The 18,854-nt window shown below is 38.9% G+C and overlaps 2 protein-coding genes across 3 annotated transcripts; both read left to right on the top strand.

The window, feature by feature from the left end:
• The first annotated feature begins 1,179 nt into the window (after window positions 1-1,179).
• LOC103461102 (aspartate aminotransferase, mitochondrial) lies at window positions 1,180-9,004 on the top strand. Its single transcript, XM_081605196.1, has 10 exons — window positions 1,180-1,339; window positions 4,136-4,292; window positions 4,389-4,517; window positions 4,603-4,662; window positions 4,747-4,908; window positions 5,786-5,890; window positions 6,065-6,215; window positions 6,392-6,557; window positions 7,148-7,298; window positions 7,896-9,004. Exons 1-10 carry the CDS (start codon window positions 1,257-1,259, stop codon window positions 8,016-8,018), a joined length of 1,287 nt encoding a protein of 428 aa, XP_081461322.1. The 5' UTR covers window positions 1,180-1,256; the 3' UTR covers window positions 8,019-9,004.
• Window positions 9,005-9,640: 636 nt separating this feature from the next.
• Window positions 9,641-18,615, top strand: slc38a7 (solute carrier family 38 member 7). 2 transcript variants are annotated; one of them, XM_081605197.1, is made up of 12 exons: window positions 9,641-9,780; window positions 10,953-11,296; window positions 11,383-11,436; window positions 12,612-12,756; window positions 13,199-13,343; window positions 13,418-13,516; window positions 13,627-13,684; window positions 13,774-13,888; window positions 13,967-14,114; window positions 16,049-16,248; window positions 16,327-16,378; window positions 16,917-18,615. In XM_081605197.1, the coding sequence occupies exons 2-12, from the start codon at window positions 11,042-11,044 to the stop codon at window positions 17,017-17,019; spliced, it is 1,374 nt and encodes a 457-aa protein (XP_081461323.1). In that variant the 5' UTR covers window positions 9,641-9,780; window positions 10,953-11,041; the 3' UTR covers window positions 17,020-18,615. The 2 variants fall into 2 exon arrangements, with proteins under 2 accessions (XP_081461323.1, XP_081461324.1); XM_081605198.1 differs by having other exon boundaries at window positions 9,642-9,780; window positions 10,981-11,296.
• Window positions 18,616-18,854: the final 239 nt, after the last annotated feature.

Genomic DNA, 18,854 nt, shown 5'->3' on the forward strand with positions numbered 1-18,854 from the left:
TCATTTTAAAGTATGAAAACTCTCCATCTAGTTAAAATAAACTATTTTGACTGAGATAAGCATAATAAGTACATTTATGAAGGTTTTTTATTTATTTATTTAGCTTCAGCCATAACTGAAATCATTGCAGTGGATTAGGTCCAGATACGTTCCTTCTCTTAGTGCTTATTATTTGAATCCACGCAGATCAATTTTAATCAAGCACAAAAAAACCTCTGAAATAAGGACAACCTGAACATGGGCATTGTCAGAGCAGCGACTTTAATATCGATACTTCATTGTCTAAGACTGCCCTCTAGTGGAGCATCAGTACAATAAATGAGGGAAACAATTGCAACTTATAAACCTAAATGTCATTTAAATAGTACTTTTTTTAATTTTAATTTATTTGTCTATTTTATATAAGTCAGTTTTAACCAGTATATGTGATGGTGTACAAATGTATTGTGTTTTCTTCTTAATCTGTTAATTTTGATAGATATTAAAAGACGGGTAAACTTTGGATTAAAGTTTGACTTTTGATGAGCTCAATGAAATAATTTTCTGAACGCTCAGTTTCTGATTCACAATGCGTTCCTTATTATCAGTAGTTGTAACGGTAGTTTGTAGAGAATACTTTTGTTTTGTGTGTTTTTGTGTGCCTGGTTTTCCGTTAAATCTTTAGCAGACATAAGTTTAACACATCAGCAGTACAACGTCCTGCTCACCTCCATGCTGTAGTGCATGTAGTATTTATGCAAAAGGAGCACAAAGTATTGTATAACCAACGCAAAGACATATTTTTAATAAGTAGGGTGACATGTCTGAATTGAAAACACGTTTTTGTTGGTCTTTATTAATTACCGATTTTTTTTGGAAACTATCCATTGGGTTTTCAGTAGCTACAAGCCGAATTCTGTAGAAATAACATAACTAAATGTTTAAGTATATCTGTGTGTGGCATACACAAGTTTACATTTTCAAATTGAATTTACATTAATTATTTAACATAATGTAACTTTATATAATGTCGTTATGTTAATGGGGACACATCCATTCATTTACTAATTGAACTTTTATTTCAACACAAAGTGAAGAGGATCAAGCAAGCCAAACGACACGTATCCCTAAAATGAAGCGGAAATCCCATCAGCGTGGTCCGCTTCGCTTGTGACGTTCAGCTCTGTCGTCAGCACGTACCGTAGGCGTATCAGCGTGGTCTTCCCTGTCCTTCACGTCTGTCCACATCCTGCTAGGCTCCTCTCCGCAGCACAACTATGGCCCTGCTCAAGTCCAACAAGGTGATTCACTGCCTGGGCAACATCTCCCCGGCCCTGGGAGCTCTGTCCAGCCGCAACAGGTAAACCACTCTCCCGAGCTAACCCACATGTCACCCGTAAACAGTGAGCTTTTTGCTCCTATACCAGTCTACGTCTTGTGTGAGTGTTTAACCTAACACAGGATGCAGATTATTATCATTTTTTGCTCTTTAAATATATATAGTCACTTTTAAATGTTACGAACCATCTTTAGAGAACGGTGTATAAAGAGGCCATGTTGTAAGTGTAACCAGCAGCAGACAGGGGTCAAATGGTTTCAGAAGGCCCCGATGTGTCGGCTTTCGCTAACATCGGTGTGGTGGTTCGCTTCTCTCTCTAATTTACCAAATTTCTCCCTTATATTTCAAGGAATCCCCTGAGAGCTTACCTAGCTCATAATTTAGTGATTGTTGGTTTGGTGGAAGTCACGTTGGTTGATCCGTGGCACACACACCCCGTGGAGGAAAATAATTGAACGAGTTAGCGTGTTTTTCATAATAATTACCGCTTAAGTTACGTTGTCTTCAATAGCGACCTTTTTTCTAATAACGTAAGCCGCTAGCAGAGTTTTGGGTTAAATTCCACATAACGTCACAGGAAACCTCAGAACCCTTAAATTTATGAACCCGTGTGAGTTGATTGGCTAACTCTTGTCGCCTCTGCGCGCTGATTGGCGACTGGGTTCCACCTCTGATCGGTGATTGGTTGAACACGAGAAGCGAAAGAGACGCCGGTTCGTCCTTTGAGTTAGTTCTTGGAGGGCAACTCCAAGCTCCAGTCGTTAAGTATAAATAAAGACTCAGACAACTGCGATCAAAATAAAATAATAATAATGAAAAAAGTCATCACTTTAAATTAAGATTTATTAGATTAATAACGTACTAAACACATAGTACTATCCTTCCAAGTTTAAAGTACAAAAGTGTCACTTATCATGAAACTTTGGTCCTGAATGTCGCACAGATTACTGCAAAAGAAGCTGCAAACTCAGTCTCAGTTTGACTGTAGTCTCAGTTTGACTGTAGTCTCAGTTTGACTGTATGCTTTATTGTATCCAAGCACAGACATTACTTCTCAAACATCCCATGCTTGTGTTAAATGAGCTGTCAAGTCATTTGGTAAGGGAAAACAATGGTTCATCTTGCCAAAAGGCCTTTGATCTATTGATTACTGAAGGTAAGTTGTGCAGTCTGTGCCCCCCTGGCCTGCTGGTTAAAACCAGACACCCTCTTTAAGCACAAACCATCATTTTTCTGCATTGACACAGCTTTTATTTTCTCATATAGATTTTATTGATATAGTAAGTGTAACTATGGGATATTTTTGAATGGCTCTATTTGTATTTACACATGAAACTAACCCTGCAAGTATTACACTTAATGTGGATACCCTTCACTAAGCTGAAGTTTTGTGCAACATGTTTGCCAAGAAATTAAGTGTATTATAATAAATTCACGGGCTGCACAGTGGCGCAGTTGGTAGAGCTGTTGCCTTGCAGCAAGAAGGTTCTGGGTTCGATTCCCGGCCTGGGGTCTTTCTGCATGGAGTTTGCATGTTCTCCCTGTGCGTGCGTGGGTTTTCTCCGGGTACTCCGGTTTCCTCCCACAGTCCAAAAACATGACTGTCAGGTTAATTGGCCTCTCCAAATTGCCCCTAGGTGTGAGTGTGTGTGTGCATGGTTGTGTGTCCTGTGTGTCTCTTGTGTTGCCCTGCAACAGACTGGCGACCTGTCCAGGGTGTACCCCGCCTCTCGCCCGAAACGTTGGCTGGAGATGGGCACCAGCACCCCTCCCGACCCCACTGAGGGAAAAAGGGTGCAAGAAAATGGATGGATGAATGGAAGAAAATGGATAATAAATTCACCTCATATTTGAACATTAATTTTAGACTTTTGCCCTTTGCATGAAGTTCTCTCCTAAATTTAGCTACTAAGTTCAGATGTTTCACAAAGTAGAAGAAACCCGAGACAACGACTAAGGGAAGGAGTGCAACTGAGGTCACATGTTGCAACTTTTATGTCCATTTACTCACATAGCAGACATGTTGGGTTTTCAAATATTCTTTTAGATAAACAGTTGAGTTGTATCAAATCTTTATGCAACTCGCGATGATATTAATTTAGCCTAATGTGTTTTAAAGTATTTGCATCCTTTTTAATGCTGTCTTAACTGGATCTCAATGCTCAAAGTCGCAGATTGAAGTAAGAGAATAACTTGATAAATAAGTATCAGATACTTTTCATTGTGTTTCCACACTAAAACATGCAAACCTTTTTTAGAAACATTATGGCTGACTTCCAAGAAAACAAAGCTGAGTAGAGGCAATAAGTGCAAGAAAAAGTAACGCTTGCATTTCTTTGGACAGGTCTGCCCACCTTTGCCATCTGATCCAGACCCCATTACAGGGTCGAAGCCCATGTCCTTGAAATTACCTCAGTAAATCTCTGTGTTTTCAACAGTACTGCAATTTTCAGTATCCACTCTTTTGTTCTAGTTTGTAAAGGTGGAAATAAATTCAGTCCTAAGTTGTATTTTGCATCCAGATTATGTTCTTTGCCTGTTTTTGGACTTTGAAACGGCTAATTGGATTGTGTTAATTTCCTGAAACGCAGCATGTGTCGTTCATGTGTCACCAGCTCAGTGGGGTCACATAAAGGGAAAAACTTAAGTAGGTGGATAGAATCACTTCAGTGAGCAGGATCATGGCTAACACTGTTGCGTAAAGGTGATTTGGTGTTTGTAGTCATGAATGTAAGCGCTTCCAAACAACCTTTTTGTTGTTACTTTGGGTTTTGTAGTCCTGTCAGCATCCATTTTTATTGTGCTCGTTTTGTGTAGCTCATGGTGGGCTGGAGTGCAGATGGGTCCCCCTGATCCCATCCTGGGGGTGACGGAGGCCTTCAAGAGGGACACCAACCCAAAGAAGATGAACCTCGGCGTGGGAGCCTACAGAGATGACCAGGGGAAACCTTTTGTGCTCAGCTGTGTTCGTAAGGTAAAACAGTCCATCTGCTTTTTATTTTTTTCCTTTTCACAATGCTGTTAGTTTCAAAAATTAGTTTTTCTTTACTTCTCTTTGCTTTTTCTCCAGGCAGAGGCTTTGATGACGTCCAAACAGCTGGATAAGGAGTACCTGCCCATCGGTGGTTTTGGTGAATTTACCAAGGCCTGCGCCCAGCTGGCGCTCGGTGCCGACAACGAGGTGCTGAAGAGCGGCAGAGTAAGTTATGGTGTCTGATTAAGCAATCTAGACCTTGGTGCGTCACAGTCAAACAGTCAAGGTTGTAAAATTTACCTTCCATCAGAGCGTCACTGTCCAGACCATCTCAGGAACTGGATCCTTGCGCATCGGGGGAAATTACCTGGTGAGTGCTGGTTTTACTGTCAGTTTAAAGAGAGACAGGTTAAAGGTCATGCTGGCTGTATAATCTGTTGTGTCTGTGTCTCAGGCTCGCTTTCATACAGGTCCACATGATGTGTACCTGCCCAAACCCTCCTGGGGGAACCACACACCCATCTTCAGAGACGCCGGCATGCAGCTCAAAGCGTACAGATACTACGACCCGTCCACCTGCGGCTTCGACTTCAAAGGAGCCCTGGACGACATCTCTGTGAGTCGGGGCTAAAAAAACGATCAATAAGAGTATTTATCTAAGGAGGAGTTGAGTTTCACACTAATACAGCCTTAGATTGTTGACACTCAAGCTTTGTAGAGTCAAGGAAAAAAAAAACACAGTCTAAACTCTGAAGTCATCATTAAATAAAAATGGTCTTTAATACTCCAGTTAGATCCGTTTTTAACTCTAGTGGAGGGCATTTATCATATTTGTCATTTATTGTAGAAAAAAAATAAAATAAAATGTATATCTATGTACTTTAAGAAATTTGATTTATTTGATTTTATTTAAAATTTCAGTTATAGAAGATGGTAAATTAAAAAAGAAAACTGACAGTAGGATTTTTGCTATTTTCTCCACTGTTTATTTCACAAAAGCATCAACAGATATCAGTAAATTTGAAAATGTGATTAAATGTATTTAACTCTATGCAGTTTAGTGACATAAATCAGTTTGTTATGCAAGTAGCATCCTGAAGAAGCCTGTTGAAAATGGGAATATTTTTTTTCAAAAATAATATTGTTTGGTGCCATGACTGCTGTGCCAGGCAGTCTCGGCCAAACAGTTGCCTAAAAAATAAGAATACATTATTATAAAAAAAAAAAAAAAAAATCTTTTTCTTTATCATAATGGCACCACAAAATACTGTGATAAAATTCTAAGTCCACATCGCACGCCCCTGTTCATCTCAACATTTTACATCAACATGGTGGAAACGCAACAGTAATCACAAATTTTGCCAATTGCTTGTTAGTTGGTGACTTAAAATGTAGTTAAATGCACCAGAAGTCTTCAGATGAGCTGGTTGACGTCTCTGTGTGTTTGCAGCTTTAGTTGCATCTCGTCTTGATGAACTCATTTCGTGTTGCAGAAAATCCCAGAGAAGAGCATCATTGTGCTGCACGCCTGCGCCCACAACCCCACCGGCGTGGATCCCAGGCCTGAGCAGTGGAAGGAGATCAGCGACATCGTGAAGGTGAGAGACGCTCGCCTCGGTCCGGTTCTAGGAACGTCTTGATAAAACCCGCTGCTGTTATCATCTTGCTCTCTAACAAAGACTTCCATGACTGATAAAAGCTGTACGTTAGGAAGTTGCGGTGTCATCGTTTTAAATATTAACAACTTCTTATCTGCATGTTGAACCTCACAGAAAAGAAACCTGCTGGTGTTCTTCGACATGGCCTACCAGGGCTTCGCCAGCGGCGACATTGATCGTGACGCCTGGGCTGTTCGGCATTTCATCGAGACGGGCCACAACATCGTGCTGTCTCAGTCCTTCGCCAAGAACATGGGACTCTACGGTGTGTATGAAGATCACAGCAGACTGCAACACCTGCAGTAAAAGCTTGTTTTTGTCACCACCTAGTGGCAAAACTTTGTGGGCGTTTGAGTTTAAAGTAGCTCCATGCCGAGTGCTTCCCCTTCGTAGCTCATGGAGCCTCGGCTCTGCCTGACTCTGTTCTCTCGGTTACGACAGCTGAACGTGTGGGAGGCTTCACTGTTGTGTGCAAAGACGCAGAAGAGGCCAAGAGAGTCGAGTCCCAACTCAAGATCCTGATCAGGCCGATTTACTCCAACCCACCGATAAACGGCGCCAGAATCGCGGCCACCATCCTCAACACACCAGACCTGCACTCGCTCTGGTAAAAATATTAACACAGAAGCTGAACCTGAGCCGAAAGCAGACATCTCCCAGAAACGCCAAGCTGGATTGTTTTTTTACCTCCTGAACGTTTCCACATTTTGTTGGGTTTAAGGCATAAACGCCCATATATTTTGTGTAATAGACCAGCTCTGTAAGTGCATAGCTGAATAGGAAGGATTGAGGAACATGTTTCACAAATAGAAAACGTTTTTATTCAGCTCAGTAGGGCTACAACAGATGATTAGTGTAGTATTGATTAATCTATTGTTTATTGTGACGATTAATCAATTCATTAGATAAGAACATTTCCACATTCCGCAGCTTATTTCAATAGTTGAGTCATTACAATCAATCTAATTTGTCGCCTCAGACCTAATTAGAATGCCACATTTTTCAGAATACATTAAAAAAAAACTTTCTTTCACTAAATGATCTTCTCTATTTCACAAAATCCAATCAAAACATGTTGAATCTTGTGGCTGCACTGTAATGATTAGGTGTGTAAGAATATAAAACTGAAGGGGTCGAAGTATCATGGCACCTTGTTGTTATTTAAACAGGTTTTTCTTGTTCCGTTTGTGCTGGCAGGCTGGAGGAAGTCCATGGCATGGCCAACCGCATCATCAAGATGAGGGAACAGCTGGTGGCGGGTCTGAAACAGCAGGGCTCCTCCCACAACTGGCAGCACGTCACCGATCAGATCGGCATGTTCTGCTTCACTGGCCTCAAACCCGAACAGGTACCAGCAGGAATAATGAAAATCTACTAGGTGAAAATTTAAAATTGCCACTAATTAATATTTTGGGTTTAAAGGAGCCAGATCTGCTTGTGATCTTTCAAAATAGTTTTGATCAGTAGTTTTATTTTCAAGAGGATTCTTCAAAAGTCAGCTAGACCGGCATAGTGAGCTTAAAAATGAGAAGTTTGAGGATAAAATAGATGTGACAATATTTGAATGTTAATCGGGTCGTGACCAGCAGCAGTGTGTTTGGATTTAAAGTGACAGGAGGCCCTTAAATATCTCATCCTGAATGATGCAGAACTGATCAGACTAAAATCTCATCATATGAGAATGATTTTGTGCACAAAATGTGATGAGCATGTTCTCTGAAGACCTATCCTAACTAGTTTGAGGAAGCATAATACGTTACCTTCAATGGGTTCAGTTTGAGGTGCCTTACAGTAAAGGCACTCCAGCACCAATTTGGTGCAGCCTTTCTGATTATTAAATCAAAGATTGGCGGAAGGGTAAAAATAAAAAAGAAGCCTTTTTTTCTTTTTCTTTACCAGCACTTCTTTAAGCTCAGCTGCATTTTTGTTTCTGTTTTTCCTGCAGGTTGAGCGCCTGACGAAGGAGTTCTCGGTGTACATGACCAAAGACGGCAGGATTTCCATGGCAGGCGTGACGACCGCAAATGTGGGCTACCTGGCAGAGGGGATCCATGCGGTCACCAAGTAGAGCAGATCGCACCGGAAGAAGAACAGAATCAAAGCTGCTGTGTTGAGGAGCTTTTTGTGTGTCCCTCTGTTCCACCTGTAGAGGACGGGTCGATGTTTAGTTTCACTTTTTCTCTTCTGGATTTCATAATCATTTCAACATGGAACGGTTGTTCTTCTGCAAGTTTTCACTGAACTGATGCCCCTTTGCCATTTTCAAAAAGGTTGTGACTGAACTGATAGTCTTTATTTATTCTGAGCTATCAGCTGCTGACTCTGCACTTCTGTCCCTCTAAATGTTTGCTCTTGACCCTCATGCATTACGCTGCAACGTTGGGATAATGCATGTTAGCTTTAGGTGCAAGTTGAGATCTCTGTTGCTTTGTGAAATTCTTTAGAAAATATGCTTTTTTTTTATTTATGTTGGTGGTGATTTAGCACTTTATCAAATGTGTGGCACTATTTGGGTTTGTAGCTGGGTTTTACTGTGAGAATAGGCATTTATCTGGTTATCAGTTCACTTTTGTTAATTTCATCAAACTGTTATTTAGTCTCTGTATTTAAAATGACTCGGTTATCTCGTTTGCATTCAGTACTTTTCCTGTACGTTTCTGTGAGATCTTCAGTTTTCCTTCACAGAGCAGCAGTCTCTCAGTTGACATCACTGTTAAAAGAAGGAGCACAAAAGTCGAGAGTAAAATGGAAGTATTGAGTGTAAAGTTCACTGGAGGTGGCTATATGCTGTATGGGTATGTTCATGTCATCAAACCACAAAATGTATGCCCATGTAATCTAAAAGAAACGTGTGCAGAAGAAGTCTCAGTTGTCCAAATGCTATATTTTAGTGTTTAAATCTCTATGGGCGAAACATTGAGACACGGATGGCATTTATAAATGTGTCATTTGCTGATATTCCTGGAACTTTGTGTCTCCATTCTCCGCTTCCTGTCTGAAACTAAACACGGGTCATCTACCTTACTGAACAAACAATAAATCCTTATAGAGAAATGTTTGGCTTTACTTGAATTTTTTCAGCATTCATCAAACATTTTTGGCTATTTCTGCAATTTTGTTTTTTTTTTCACCATTTACACCTCATCTATAAATGTTATCTGCCTCTTTGGACATTCCTAGATCAATGAGCATTCAAATTCATACAAAAATAATATAGATTGATTAAATTGTGTTAAAAGTTCAGATGGGTTTTTAAAAATTGCAGTTTTTTTTATCTTACTGTTTGTGTTACCTGAATATTAAACATTAAATTGAGTACATTTATACATATATTACTTCATTAATCTGAGATACTTATTTTTTAATGAAATTCTAGAAGAGTAAGCACAATTACGAGCATTGATAAATTTCAACATTAATTTAAACTTTATTCATGCTTATATGCTTATCAATATTTTCATTATTTCGCTATGTAAACTTGACCTTTTCTTAATTTTATTTTTCACATTTCTAATTCAAAACCTGGATGTTACAAATACTTTTCTTTCACCTTCTATGCTTCTACAAATGCATAAATATTAATCATAACTATATAAAAACATTTAAAACTCGCATAATACGATCGTTTCCGCATTCTTGGTACGTAATTTGATCAAATCATGGAAAACTACATCAACCACAATTCAAAAGAAGTCACGTGACAGTCAACGTCAACACTAAAAGACATAAGAGCGCCGTCATTATTGAGAGGGGGGGCCGATGGAGAAGGTCTCCGCGTTTTGTGTGGTTCGTTCCTTGCCAGCTGACGGGTTACGGTAACTTCAAATCAGGTTGGTGTATTTTAATCTGTTATGTTGCTGGCGAGATTGTTATTCGTATTTAACGTTCAGACATCGTTTGCTAGCTTAGCATGACAACAAAGGGCATGGCTGCTGCCCTGATAAACGCCGATAGTCTGTTGACGAAAGAAGCACTGATTTAGTTAAGCTAAACAATAAAATGCCCGTGGCGTGATTCTGTTAGGAAGCAGAAGAAAACCCAATTTGGGTCATGTGTTATTTTTCCTCATTAGTTGCCGTTTATTGATTCACATCGTTCCTGAAATATGTCTTTACATCTGTTTTAACATTTTAAAGTGTCACTGCACGGAGACGCAATGTGCATGGAAAACGGAGAATAAACGCAATGATCCAATCCATTATTGCGTCCTACCTTCACATTTAAGTTTAATGACATTTGTCTGTATTTACCTGTCCCCAACCCTTTTTGTTCGGATCTTATCTGAAGGAAGAAAAATATGTCCATTTAAATCTGATTCTTAGTAATTTCGCAAGTAAATGCCGAATTGTACTTGTGGGAAATGTAAACCAAACCCCGGTTTCTGTCTTTCAGGAAACACTCGTGATCAAAGTTTAGCAGCTTTCTATATGATGTGTTAGTAGTTAGAATTGAAGGAGGTGGTGGGGCTTTTAGAGATAATTTATTTGACACTATTGCTTTAGAGATCTATTCATACCCCTTAAAATTATTTTTGTCCTGCTACATCCAAAACTTCAATGTATTTTAATGAGGTTTTATGCTATAAACCCTTACAAATTGCCAAAAAAAGAATTCATCTTCTTCTGTTATTTGCAAATAAAAATCAGAACTGTGCATGTTGATCCTTGTTCACTAATGTTCTTTATATATAATATATATATATTATATATATATATATATATATATATAACCACATAAAAGGGACCTGAAGGTGTAGTTTTGAGATTTTAATATGTAAATTCTTTTTTAAATTATTTTCTTTTCACTTCACAATTATACAAAATTATTTTGATGTTGCTCTGTCATCAAAAAACACAAAATAGTACAATGAAATTTATAATTTGGACAAGTTCAAGGGGTATTCATGCTTTTGCTAGGAACTGCTCTTGCTGATATCAGTGAGTGGAGTTTTACAGAAAATCCCACATACGTAGCAATCCCAATAATCAATATTTGATTGCAGAGTGAAGTAAACAGCCTCACCATTCCAGGATCCCTCCAGTTGGCTGAGAAACTTCAGTGGAACGTCTCTGCCCTCCAGCTCCTTTCCTCATGGCAATCAACACTGACGCTGAAGACTGGGGCGGCATCGGCGGCAGCAGCGACTCTGGAGAACGAGCGTGGCTCCTGCAGAGCCCCAGCGTGGATTCTGCCCGGCACCCCGAGGCAGAAGAGGGGAGCCGGGGCGTGCCAGCTCTGGGTGCCGTCTTCATCGTGGTGAACGCCGCGCTGGGCGCGGGACTGCTCAACTTCCCTGCAGCCTTCAGCATGGCTGGAGGAGTGATGGCAGGAGTGATGCTGCAGATGGTAAACGGATACTAGAGCTGTAATATTCACAAGTTTATGAAACATTTGAACACTCCCTTTGTGTTTTTTTTTTTTTTTTTTTACAGTTCATGCTCATCTTCATCATCAGTGGGCTGGTGATCCTTGGCTACTGCTCTCAGGTATGTTTGGGTTTGTCACGATGTTAAATTTTGCTGCACGATAAATTGTTGCAGAAGTTTTAGTGATAAACGATAATATTGTTGTTTTGAGACCATTTTCAATTGGTAATGGCATAATGAAGCAAGAACACATTCTTAAATATCAATAAACTTTAAATTTGAATGAATATATAACACTGGACTGGGAAGACATTTTAAATATCCAAAATAAATGAACATAATGACGAAAATGGCAAATAAAATAAATTTAAAATCTTCATAAACTAAATTGTCCTTCAAAAAAGAGGTTAGTTGAGCCCAAAGCACAAGACTGGAGACTTCTGTCATCCAGTTTTTTTAGAAAGCGAGAAAAGAGAAAAATTTTAACTTGCTTTAACTTGCCATGTGATAAATTGATTTATTGGTTTGTTTTTGTTTCTGTCTGTTCTGCTGAACCAGCAACATGTTCAGCAACAACTCTTAACATTTACAAGATCTGGCAAACATATTTATACCTGTTACACTTTTTCACCTTACAACCACAGAGCAGTGCATGGTAAAGTTTAATTTTTGTAGACCTGACCTCTTTGAATAGGACAGCTAAGTATAAGCCTTAATGTCTCCCACCTGAGCTGTGGATCTCTGCTGCTTCTCTTGTCTTGAGTTGGTACATTTTGAGTTTAGCCGTAATTTTTACGTTTTCTGATTCTGGATTGATCATTGCTGAACAGTTTTATCCCTGACCAGCGTGTTCCTTGTTCTTCATGGTCTTAACACGCCGGTTTAAAGATGAATGGAAAACCTCATTTTCTCTCCAATCCACAGCTACACTCTACCCCGTGTTGGTGTATCACAGCCGATCCTAATAAAACAGGTTAAAGTTTGCCAGGCAAAAGCAGAGACTTCAAATGTTTTCAGGAAGCAACATTGTTGGGCAATAAAGTCTCCATGTTGTCTTTCTGTTCCTGATCACGACGAGCAGAATTGTAACGATTCAAGACTTTCTGTTCCTGTACAGCTCGGATGTAACAAAAACAAGAAACTAAGTTGAGTCCTGCAGGATCTGTAGCACACAACAATTCAGCAGGAAGAACCGGCTATAAAACGTTTTCATTATCAACTCATCAAGTGTCTTATATCAATTTTTTTTTATGTATTCAATGCATGTTTGTAAATCAGCTGTCTGGTTTCTGCAGGTCAGCAACGAAGCCACCTATCAGGAAGTTGTTCGAGCCACTTGTGGGAAAGTCACAGGAGTCCTCTGTGAAATGGCCATCGCCATCTACACGTTTGGGACATGCATCGCTTTCTTCATCGTCATCGGCGACCAGCTGGATCGCTGTGAGTGTCTCTGATCAATAAGGCTTCATAACTGGAGACTCTGAACTTTAGGTTCTCTGAGTTCAGATTTTTTTTTTTTTTTTTAATCTGTCAGGACAGATTTTTGACATGCTCAGGTTAAGCAGTAACATGGAAAATGCAGAATGTTAAGGACGGGTGCAAAGACCGTTCATTATGACTCTGCTCAGCATTTTCTCTCGGTAAATGCCTCATGTGACACATTGTGTCTATGAGATGCTGACGAAGCAGAAATCCTGGTCTAGTCGAGGTGACGGAAATGTTTTCTGGCTGAAGTCATGCATGATTTTTGTTGATCTGTCTCCATTTCCTCCTGTAATTTGGGGATCTGATTCAGCATTTCTCATGTTTGAATAATTGTTGAAAAGAAAACTAAATGAAGGGTAAAATATAAACATTTTAAGAACATTTGTTTTTGTCGCAGTGATCGCTGCTGTTGCTCATGAAACGGACGGGTCGCCTGAGGGTCACTGGTACACAGACAGGAAGTTTACCATCGTCGTCACTGCAGTCCTGGTAATTCTGCCTCTGTCCATCCCCAAAGAGATCAGCTTCCAGAAATACGCCAGGTACAGTGGATCTGCTCCGTGTCTCGCTCTGGATTTATCTTGTGTGATGATCAACTTGATTGTTGTTGTTGTAGTGCTCTGAGTGTGATGGGAACCTGGTACGTTACCATTGTGATTATTGTGAAGTACATCTGGCCGGACAAAGACATGAACCCAGACCACGCTTCAGCCACGTGAGTCCTGAAAATATAAAAGTTTTTCCCAACGCGCCTGCATCCGCGTCATTTTTCTTTGCTCGTTGTTAAACCATCGTCGTTGTTGTCGTTGTTGTTGCTGTTTACAGTTCTGCTTCCTGGACTGCTGTTTTCAATGCAATGCCCACCATATGCTTTGGTTTCCAGGTATCTCCTCATTTCATGTCATCCTTTTTTCTTTTTAAATAAAAATATGTTTGTAACTTGAGTTAAACGTGTTTATCTTCTCTCTGCAGTGCCATGTCAGCTGTGTGCCGGTGTTTAACAGCATGAAGAGGAAGGCGATCAAACCGTGGGGGTTTGTAGTCACTTGCAGCATGATAATCTGCCTTTTTGTCTACATAGGGACAGGTGGGTTTCCTTGGATTGTATCTCTCGGATGCGTTTTCTGTTGAATTATCATTGACTCTTTAACTCGTTTGTGTTCAGGCGTCTGCGGCTTCCTGACCTTTGGCTCCAGTGTGAATCAGGACGTGTTGATGTCTTACCCGCCTGATGACATCGCTGTGGCCATCGCCAGAGCTTTCATTGTCATCTGTGTGGTGACCTCCTACCCCATTCTACACTTCTGTGGCAGGTAAAATCCACTGGAAAGGCAACTTTGGGGGTTAAGCACAGTTATTTTAAAGTCAATGTGGATATTTAATATTAAAATACGATTAAAAGTATAAATTTGTCGGAGTCTCCGTTGCATTGCTGTGATGTAATTGGGCTTTGAAGAATCCATGAATTTGGACTCAGCCATAATTTATCGTTTTTAAAACGTACCTGATTATTGCAGCTAATTGCAGATCCAGATCCTTTTTATTTGACGACCTCAATGAAACGTTCCCTCCGTAAAGTCTGATTTGCTGTTTTTATTTCCTCCTGCAGAATATTTCTCAAATTGACCTCCCCTGCATTAATTTGAAAATGACATTTCTGAGTTCTTAAAATGTTTAAATCTTTACTAAGGGATCACTTCTCTTTTTTTTTTTTTTTTTTTTTTTAGTTTTTACTTCTGCGATTTATGAAGTCGAATGTCTGATCTGATCATCTGATTTATGCTGACATAAAGAAACTGAGCGTCACTCACAGGAAGTTTCTCCACTTTACAGATTTCTGCTTTTCTCTTTTGTTTGACTGTTTTCATTCGATTCACAGAAATCAGACCTGAGGTTGTTTTTTTTTTCCTGGCGTTTTTAGAATGGATGCCTGTTAAGTTTACATAAAATATGCAGGCGTATCAATAAAATTTACTTTCTTTGCATCCCAGAGTTTAAATGTCAGATTCTGCATAAAAAGAAAAACGACAAAAATGGGAATGTTGTAGAGAATGAGTGTCTCATACAGTTTTACGCCCAAGGACGTCGGGAGGAAGAAGTTTAACCAGTGTCATTAACTTCACAGCATACCAAGTTAATACTAGCAGAAAAAGTTCATTTAGGTCCACGTCAAATAATTATCTTTAACATAAACACATATCCTCTTCAGTCGTAAACAGTAGATTTTGTTTAATAATTATAGGACAGGATAAAAACTCATTTCAGCTGAATGTTCAGTCAAGATGAAACTTTCTGCCCAACTTTTGGTTGATGTAGCAGTGAACATTTCTGTGTGCAGGTGTTTATAAAAGCGTTTCTACTTCTGCTGAAACGTTAAGTTAGGTTATTCTAAATTTATCCTGCAATTCAAAATCTCAGATTTATTTCATAGCAGATCTGGTGTTAATATAGTTTTTTGTTTTTATTTTTTAAATTTTATTTAAATGTTTTTATTTTTATTCAAAAGATAGAAATATTTTTAAAAAGCAGCTTTCATTTTAATAATTTCTTCTGTAAATTGAATAACGGTGTTAATGCCAGGCTACCAGAATCTTTGCTTAATCATGAGAACATGGCCATAATGTTGGCAGGATGAAGATGCAATTTTGCCAGAAAAGTGTTAAAATTGCAAAGACAAAAGTCTTTTTAAGATTTTTGAGTTATTGAGATCTGACGTCGGTTCCTGTGGCTCTTTCTTCAAAATGGATTCAGTCATTTTCTCAGTCGTTTCAAAGTCCTGCTGAAAATAATTTGATACTGATGAGTTAAGATACTAAATCACAACTTTACAAGGTGCTCAACGTTCCTCATTTTATTAATTTATTGAGTAGAACTTCTCATAAAATTATTTCTTTTATTCTTTTAATATTACGACTTTATTCTGGTAAAGTTCTGAATTCACGCTCAAATTATTTACACTTTGTTTTACGACCTTTATTCTTGTAATATTGTAGCTTTTACTCTTGTAATTTAAAAAAAACAAAAATCTTAGCCTGGCCCTAATATCCCACCATAGACTCGACCAGAATTCAAAGTTGAGATAAATAAATAGAAAATGAAATGCTTTAGTTGTGCTGACATCACTGAGTTATCGAAACCCAATGGAAAAAAAAAAATCAAACTTGATTTTATTAGACTAATTGATTTATCACTCGGCCTGATCACAAACCCTGACCCTGTTCTGTCCTGCGACGCCTCGCCCCTGCAGGGCGGTGGTTGAGGGCCTGTGGCTGCGTTTCCAAGGCGAGCAGGTGGAGGTGTGTGTTCGCCGGGAGCGCAGGAGGAGGATCCTGCAGACTCTGGTGTGGTTCGTCGTCACCCTCGTCCTCGCTCTCTTCATCCCGGACATCGGCCGCGTCATCTCGCTGATCGGAGGCCTGGCGGCCTGCTTCATCTTTGTGTTCCCAGGTAACGCTGCACGTCCTGCGCTCACGTTCAGGTCGAAGTGGAGCTTAAATGTCTCATTATGTCTCTTTAACTTCACAGGTTTGTGTTTGATGCAGGCCAAACTTTCAGAGACGGACATTCGAACTACAAGGTGAGGCTGATTATTTTCTGCAAACATTTGTTTTTACATATATGGGTAAAACAAATGTATATACTTGGTTGTAGGAAAATGGACTCATGCATGTTCTTTAACTATTTCGGTGATTAAAATTAAACACATTTTGTATAGCTACATTACAAATAAATAATCTTAATGATTGAGCTGTACCTGTATGCTTTGGTGTGTTACTCTGCAGTATTTTTCACCTACAGTTGAATATATCAGAGGTTTTGGCTCTTAAAACCATTTATAGTCATACATTTACAATTCAGAAGACTGAAGTTTAATTTTAACTTACATTTCCATATAATGAAATTTGTGGTCCAAATTGCCCATGTCCTATTGTAAAAAATAAATGTATTTGACTTCTACACCTTTTGATTTAAACTTCTTAGTAACTGTTAATGATGTGTATTTATTTTTTATAATTTACAGATAATTAACACCAATATTTATGCAGATAAAGCGGCTTTTAAATATGTGATTTGTTATTTTATGAGCTCTGCCTTTGCGTTTTGACGTTTTCCAGCTGGCATTTATTGGTGATCCTTGGCGTTGCCATGGTAACGCTCGGAGCCTTCATCTTTGGCCTCACCACGTCCAACTCAATCTACCAGGATGTCGTGAACTGAAAAGGATCCCGTCTGCGGAGCCAGCTCTTTCCTCCGTAACGAGAACCGTGCTGCTACTTCGGATCGAATTGGGTTGGAGAACCACTATGGACAGATTTTAGTTTTTTTTTTTTTTTGTTTTTGTTTTTTCTCAGTGAAGTTTAAAAACTGCATTCTTTTTCTACCATTATCTGTTTCCTGAAGGAATCAGACTGATTTTTTTTTTTTTTTTTTAATCCCCGCCGCTCAACTCTGCATGAATGACGCCTGTCTGGTTTACAAGAGCAGAAGGACTTTGATTGGAGGGGTTTTATAATCAAATTGATTTTTTTATTTTTATTAATTGTACCAATTTGTGAGTTTTACCCTGCATGTCGCCATTAATCACTGAAAATTTGACGATGTTTCCATCCTACGCCATCATCAAATCCAGGTGCTGCAGGTGGATGAAAGGTGAAGCATTTTGCTTCAGCGCTCAGCCAAAGTTGAACTGTGGGGGCGAGACTAATGTACATTTTAAACTGAGTAAATCATGTATTTATTTAGATTTTTTTGTTGTTGTTTACTTTGGACTTGACTCTTAAGCTGACATGGAACAAATTAAGCTTCTGTCATCAGGGCAGACGATTGCACTGGTGTCTAGAATCGGTCCACACGGGTCGGTGTCATGTTCAACTTGTTCCTTTTTTTTACTGACCTGTTAAAGAGGTCATCTGAATCATTTGTGACACACTGGCCCCTGAGGACTGGGGCTGGAAACCCCTTGTAAGAGCCAGTTTAAGAAATTAACTTAATGTGTCAGGAAATCATGTTTACTGTGGAAAAACGAGGGAAAAAAAACCCTCAAACGTTCGGCGCCAAAAGGTCCAGACGTCTGCTTTATAACTGCAGCTCTTCTTTTACATTTAAAGGAAGATGTAGTAAATGTTAGGAAGACTAGTGTATCAGCTCTGAAGTTGTTTTTTTTCCCCTAAAATGTAATTTGTAAATGAGGGAAAACACTTTTTTGTAAACTGCATTTGTTTTGTTGCAATCTAAGCCAAAAATGTTGTGCTGTATTTATTTAAACTGTCATCGTTTCCATCTTTTTTCATATATATATATATATATATATATATATATTTTGTGCCTAAGCATTTGGGATTTTTATCTACATATTTCCCAGTGCACTTTTTGGTGCTTCATCTGATTTATTACAGGAAAATCAACACTAATCAAATAATCTGTCAGACATGTTTTTATTTGGAATTACTTGAAAAACTTTCAAAGCAATGAATTTAAAGGCATGTGAAAAAATGTGATAAAAACCATTAAAACTGTTGAGTACAAAACTCCTTAAGCCATTTGGTGTTATACAGTGTCATGTCAGTCTTATTCACACCCCTTCAAAATTGTGTAGAAAGGGGCTGGCTTTGGTACTTTAGCATTCCCCATTTAAGGAGTAATTTAACTTGGTTTATACAGTAGGATTAAAAGCCTCAGCAGCTTCATTTTCACACAATTTATAGTGATGGTGTGAAAATGAATGTAGCCAATTATACCATTATAAATGTTCCTTTTTAATAAGTCAAATTCTCAATGCAGCCGTATTTCAATAAACTAGTTATTCCAGTTAAAGTGAAATTTCAATATATAGTTATGGCCTATTTTTTTTTACATCAGCTTTTCAGAAAACTAAGATTTACAGCCTACACTTGGTAAATTTTTCATTGTGTCCCTCATCTGCACTGAGTCAGCCAGAACCTGACTTCAAATGAACTTCGTTTCATAATCTACAACAAAATCTGATTACTCTGTGTGCCTTTTTCCACTGTTTTCCTTCCACTCAGCTTTCCATTATATTCCAAGGACCTTTT

This window comes from Poecilia reticulata, chromosome 3 (genome assembly GCF_904066995.2).
Source record: "Poecilia reticulata chromosome 3, P_reticulata-male-v2, whole genome shotgun sequence".
Classification (NCBI taxonomy): Eukaryota; Metazoa; Chordata; class Actinopteri; order Cyprinodontiformes; family Poeciliidae; genus Poecilia; species Poecilia reticulata.

Bases quoted from the DNA above. Each gene is read 5' to 3' on its own strand.
- LOC103461102 (XM_081605196.1), top strand. From the start codon at position 1,257: ATGGCCCTGCTCAAGTCCAACAAGGTGATTCACTGCCTGGGCAACATC. The intron at 4,663-4,746 runs GTGAGTGCTGGT...TCTGTGTCTCAG, and splicing joins GCATCGGGGGAAATTACCTG to GCTCGCTTTCATACAGGTCC. The intron at 6,558-7,147 runs GTAAAAATATTA...TTGTGCTGGCAG, and splicing joins CCAGACCTGCACTCGCTCTG to GCTGGAGGAAGTCCATGGCA.
- slc38a7 (XM_081605197.1), top strand. From the start codon at position 11,042: ATGGCAATCAACACTGACGCTGAAGACTGGGGCGGCATCGGCGGCAGC. The intron at 11,437-12,611 runs GTATGTTTGGGT...TGGTTTCTGCAG, and splicing joins TCCTTGGCTACTGCTCTCAG to GTCAGCAACGAAGCCACCTA. The intron at 13,685-13,773 runs GTATCTCCTCAT...TTCTCTCTGCAG, and splicing joins CCATATGCTTTGGTTTCCAG to TGCCATGTCAGCTGTGTGCC.